General features: G+C 44.6%; 1 protein-coding gene across 1 annotated transcript; it reads left to right on the top strand.

Moving 5' to 3' along the window:
- Positions 1–2,242: 2,242 nt before the first annotated feature.
- Positions 2,243–4,823, top strand: LOC110115847. The gene has a single exon (XM_028693541.1). It carries the CDS (start codon positions 2,889–2,891, stop codon positions 4,428–4,430), a length of 1,542 nt encoding a protein of 513 aa, XP_028549374.1. The 5' UTR covers positions 2,243–2,888; the 3' UTR covers positions 4,431–4,823.
- The last annotated feature ends 443 nt before the right edge of the window (positions 4,824–5,266 follow it).

The raw sequence follows: 5,266 nt of genomic DNA on the forward strand, positions 1-5,266 counted from the left end.
TAAATATAATATTTATCAAATTTCTTTAAATAGCTTTGATACGTTCTCCAAAAATTATCTTGATCGGGCACGAATCTCGATGCAAAATCATATTGGACACTTCCAAAATTAAAATTGGGAGCATCCGAATTCCGATTTCAGCAAACTTATAGTCTAACTGAGTGTCTCAGAAATACGAACCCAACGACACCTAATTCGACTCAATCCGAGCCCAAATGAGTCCAAATCAAGGGTTAGAAGCAATGTTGGAAGGTTCGAACAACAATTTGGATTACCAAACGGTCGACGAGAGGAATCCAACGAGCTTATAGTCGAATCGAGCGGCTCGACGAGAGGAATCCAACGTGCCCAATATCACTGAATTCTGACGCCAATTAGACCTTAAAATATCCATCAAATGGTGCATGATCAAGAGATTCAATATCGGCCGTCCATCCAATCACTCCCCATTTACCCTTGATCTCTCATTTATTTATAGGTCATGCCACTCCAGAAAATCTATAAATAGACCCCTCATTTCTCTTGAGAGTGGGAGGGAAGCAAGAAGAGAAGAAAGAAGCTCCTCGACCACCGCCAGAGTTTCGCCGGACCACCGTTGGAGGCCCTCACCTCCGCCGAACCACTGCTTGACGCCATTGCTTCGCCGTACCACCACTGGAGGCCCTTACTTTCACCAGACCACCACTTGAGGCCCACACCTCCGTCGGACCACCGCCTGACGCCGTTGCTCCGCCGTACCACCACTGGAGGCCCTCACCTTCGCTGGACCACCACTTGAGGCCCTCACATCCACTGGACCACCGCCTGAAGCCGTTGCTCGCCGGACCACCACTAGAGGCCCTCACCTTCACCGGACCACCACTTAAGGCCCTCACCTCCGCCGGATCACCGCCTGACGTCGTTGCTCTGTCGGACCACCACTGGAGGCCGGCTCTCACCTCCGCCGGACCACTGCCTGATTTCGTTGCTCTGCCGTACCACCATTGGAGGCCCTCACCTTCGCTGGACCACCGCCTGACACCGTTGCTCTGCCGTACCACCACTGGAAGCCCTCACCTTCGCCGGACCACTACTTGAGGCCCTCACCTCTGCCGGATCACCGTCTGATGCCGTTGCTCCGTCGGACCACCACTGGAGGATCTCACCTCCATCGAACCACCACCTGACGCTGTTGCTCCACCGGACCACCACCTGAGGCTCGAACTTCTTCCGGACCACCACTTAAGTCCCTATGCTCCACCTGAACATCGCGTGAGGGCCGGACTTCCGCCGGACCACTACTTGAAGCCTTGAGCTCCACCAAGCCACCACTTGATGCTCAAAGTTCTCCCAGAATACTGCCGATCTCCATCACCAGACAACGGTCTTTTTGACCCTGGTCTCCTGCCAACTTTGGTCCTTCTGACATCTATCTTATCAACTATGATCTTGCTGGCCAAACAAACATGTCTTTGTTGATTATTATAACTCTCACCATGTAATGCGCTTTATGCGATGTACATTTGTACCATCAAGCCAAGGCATTCTCCCCAAGAAGGGCCTCATTTGTAATCGACTGCAAATACTAGTAGATTCATTCAAACTGGGACAGACCCCATGATTTTTCCCCTTTTTACGGGTTTTCCACGTAAAAAATATGGTGTCTCTCATGAATACTACACACTCTCTCTTATCTACTTGTGTGCTGGATCTTCGTACAATACTAAGACGTTAAACTATATATTTTTCTACCGCCGCGAATACTCCAGGACGCAACTCAGCTGCCTAAACCATTTGGTAGAGATTTTTTTCTTACATTACAGCCAACGAAAAAAGAGGCATTAAAATATTAATAGTTATATTTTTTTTTGGGAAAAAAAGAAGTTATATACTGCTCTTATAATAATCATCATGATTGGATTATTTAATTGGAGTTTCATAAATAATAAACTCTTTTATTAAGAGAGAATGAGAAAGAGATAGGCAGAAGAGAAAAGGTAAACGGCCTTTTTTTTTTTAATAAGTTTTTTTTATTTGTTAATTGAATGATTAGTCTCCACCCAACGGCCTATCAGAGCATATGCGTCGAAAGCGACGCGATCACTTGAAAAGTAGAGTGGGAGATCGAGTTGGACGGCTGATATCAACTCGTGGATACAGGCATCGGCTGATCCACCGTTAGCGTTAACTAACGGTGCTTGACGGTTTCTTTTGCCCGAATTCCGTTACCGTTAATGTTCCTCTGTCTGAGCTTCTGCGCGACTGCGCTCGCTGGCGCGCGCGCTCTCTTTCTCTCTCTTCGCTGCACTGTACTGTTCTTTATCTCTCTCGCTCTCTCTCTTTACGATACTGGCATTGGCGGAGGGGAGCGGCGCAGATGCTTGCACCGCCGTTTGGTTTGGATCGAAGAGTTAGTGAGATTTCTTCAACGTTTTCAACGATTACGACTAGGGTTAGGGTTTATAATTTTCCCCGTCCCTTTCCGTCTCTATCGTTGGCTGGCTTTTGTACTGTAGATCGGGAAATAGTTTGTTTTCTCCGATACCGGCATTCCCGAGGCCTAGCCTGTTTCTTATTTCCCTTTCCTTGCTCTTTTTCTTTTTGTTTGATCGTTTCCACCGATGAGAGATTTGTATTGTTGTTATTCTGATTGTTGTTTTCGTTGTTTTCTTCGGGAAAGTCGGTTGGGTTTGGGGGAATTCTTCTTTGTTATGTTACTATTCACTATTATTTGATGCTGGTATTTATGGAATGGGCTCGTGTGGGTTTTTTTGGGAATACTCAGCATACTCGGTGTGTTGGAAATCTGATAAATCCACCAGGGATATAGTAATTTCGTGGAGGGGGGTAGTTCAGCATCGAAAGGAAGGAGGAAGATTAGTGATTTGATAGAGAGATAAAAGAGAAACATGGGTGAATCCCTTCTGTCTTCCCTTTCGATGAAGAGCCACCATCTTTCCACCGCACTGTCAATTGAGCCCACAGGTGCCGGTGCAAACACCATGTGTCCTTCCAATGAGAACACCGAACGCGAGCTCTTGATCCAGCCACGTCAACAGATGGCCCTCTCCCGTCCCGCACCTGATATCAACCTGCCCCTCTCTGCTGAACGGTCCCCTCCACCACTTTTCTGGAGCTCAGATGCCTTTGAAACCATAGACGTTAGCCTTGGCCCTCAGATCTATGAGGCAGAAGCTACTGTCCTCCATCTCCCTAGACTCTGCAACCGCAAGTGCGTGAAGAGGGGGGACAGCATTTGGGGAGCGTGGTTCTTTTTCAATTACTACTTCAAACCCATTCTCTCTGTGAAGTCCAAGGCAAAGGTCATCCATGACTGTAATGGGTTCTCTGATTTTGAAAAATCTGATCTGAAACTTGATGCTTTCCTTGTCCAACATGATATGGAGAATATGTACATGTGGGTTTTCAAGGAGAGGCCTGAGAATTCATTGGGCAAGATGCAGCTACGAAGCTACATGAATGGGCACTGTCGCCTTGGTGAACCTCGATTCCCTTTCATTGCTGACAGGGGGTTTGTCCGATCCCACCGGATGCAACGGAAGCATTACCGGGGTTTGTCGAACCCACAGTGCATCCATGGAATTGAGGTTGTGAGGCAGCCCATTTTGACCAGCGTTTCTGACGCGGATCAGAAGAAATGGATTGAGCTTACAGGAAGGGACCTTAACTTCACAATACCACTAGAGGCTAGTGATTTTGGGTCTTGGAGAAATCTTCCAAGCATGGATTTTGAGCTTGAGAGACCTCTTCTGTTGAAGAACAGTATACATCCCAATCCAAGAAGACCACTAGGTGGATCTGACTTGAATCTATCAACTGAGCCATTGAATCACGATTTGATGGAACTTTCTCCACATTCCAACAAACGCAAGAAGGATTTATTCCCTCAGGCTATGGATGATGATTGCTGCTTGCCTTCCAATCCTTATTTAGAGAGGTCGCAACATATGGACATCCACCCTGGTGAGCCTTCTTGGATCAATGAATTTAGCGGGTTGATGAGGCATGTATACGGTCCAGTTACTGCTGCCAAAACAATATATGAAGATGATGATGGCTATCTTATAGTGGTGAGTTTGCCCTTCTCTGATCAGCAGCGGGTGAAGGTTTGTTGGAGGAACAGCCTCAATCATGGAGTTGTAAAGATATCTTGTGTCAGCACTGGACGGACGCCTTTTCTGAAGAGACACGATAGAACATTTAAACTAGCAGATTCTTCTGCTGAGCACTGTCCTCCTGGGGAGTTTGTAAGAGAAATTCCTCTGGCAACTCGAATTCCAGAGGATGCTAATATAGAAGCTTACTATGATGAGACTGGCTCCATCCTTGAGATCATGGTTCCTAAGCATCGCGTTGGGCCGGAAGAACATGAAGTTCATGTGTCCATGCGCCCTCCTCATCTGGATACAAATGAGCTTATGTTGACTTGAGAATATTATGATTGAAGCCTGCAATACTGGTTGCTGTGGCCAAGTTTCTGGTATTTACTAACTATGATATCATTCAAAGAAGCTCATGAAGGGATCATTAGTCCCCATTTCAGGCACTTTGGTTTACTTATTTGTTATAATTAAATTTGGTTTTCTTCTTCCTTAGAATTTGGAGCTGAAGGCCCTCCCATATTTCTCCAAACAGCCATGGTATGTGTTTGTTTTGAATACCTCTTTTTCATAAGTGGATATGCACAGTGAGATAAGTTGGTGTGGAAATTAGCTCTATTTGTTTTATCGGCAACCTTTTCTTTGTTTGGTTGTCTTGTACCTGTAGTTTTCTTGTCTTGTACTATTAGCTTTCTCCCAAATTGATTGGATAAGTTGGTGTTTCATTTGTCAAATCTTCTCATATCATATGAATTATAATTGGTCAAAACATTCAATTTTTCTATGATGTATTCAACTTTTTTTGTCAATCTTGCGGATAAGCACAGAGTTTATGTATTCAGCTACTTATATCATGGATGTAAAAATTATTATAATTAAGGATACAAAAAATAAAATAAAATAAAATATTAGATATGAAAGAGAAGTAAAAGCTGACTAAAAATAGAAGGGCCTTAAGTGAGTTGTCGGATTGTGATGTTTGAGCCAAATGAAGGGGGAAACGACAAAAGAAAATAAAATTAGTGCATGATCAGTTAGAGATTTAAGTATTTAGGATTTTCATATCAGATGTGTTAGACACGCTTAGTCATATTTTTTCATTATATTAATTGGACATGTGGATGGTGTATCTGATAGTATTAGGTTTCGTTTGGGACAGTTTTTTT

This window comes from Dendrobium catenatum, unplaced genomic scaffold, assembly GCF_001605985.2.
Source record: "Dendrobium catenatum unplaced genomic scaffold, ASM160598v2 fragScaff_scaffold_315, whole genome shotgun sequence".
Lineage (NCBI taxonomy): Eukaryota > Viridiplantae > Streptophyta > Magnoliopsida > Asparagales > Orchidaceae > Dendrobium > Dendrobium catenatum.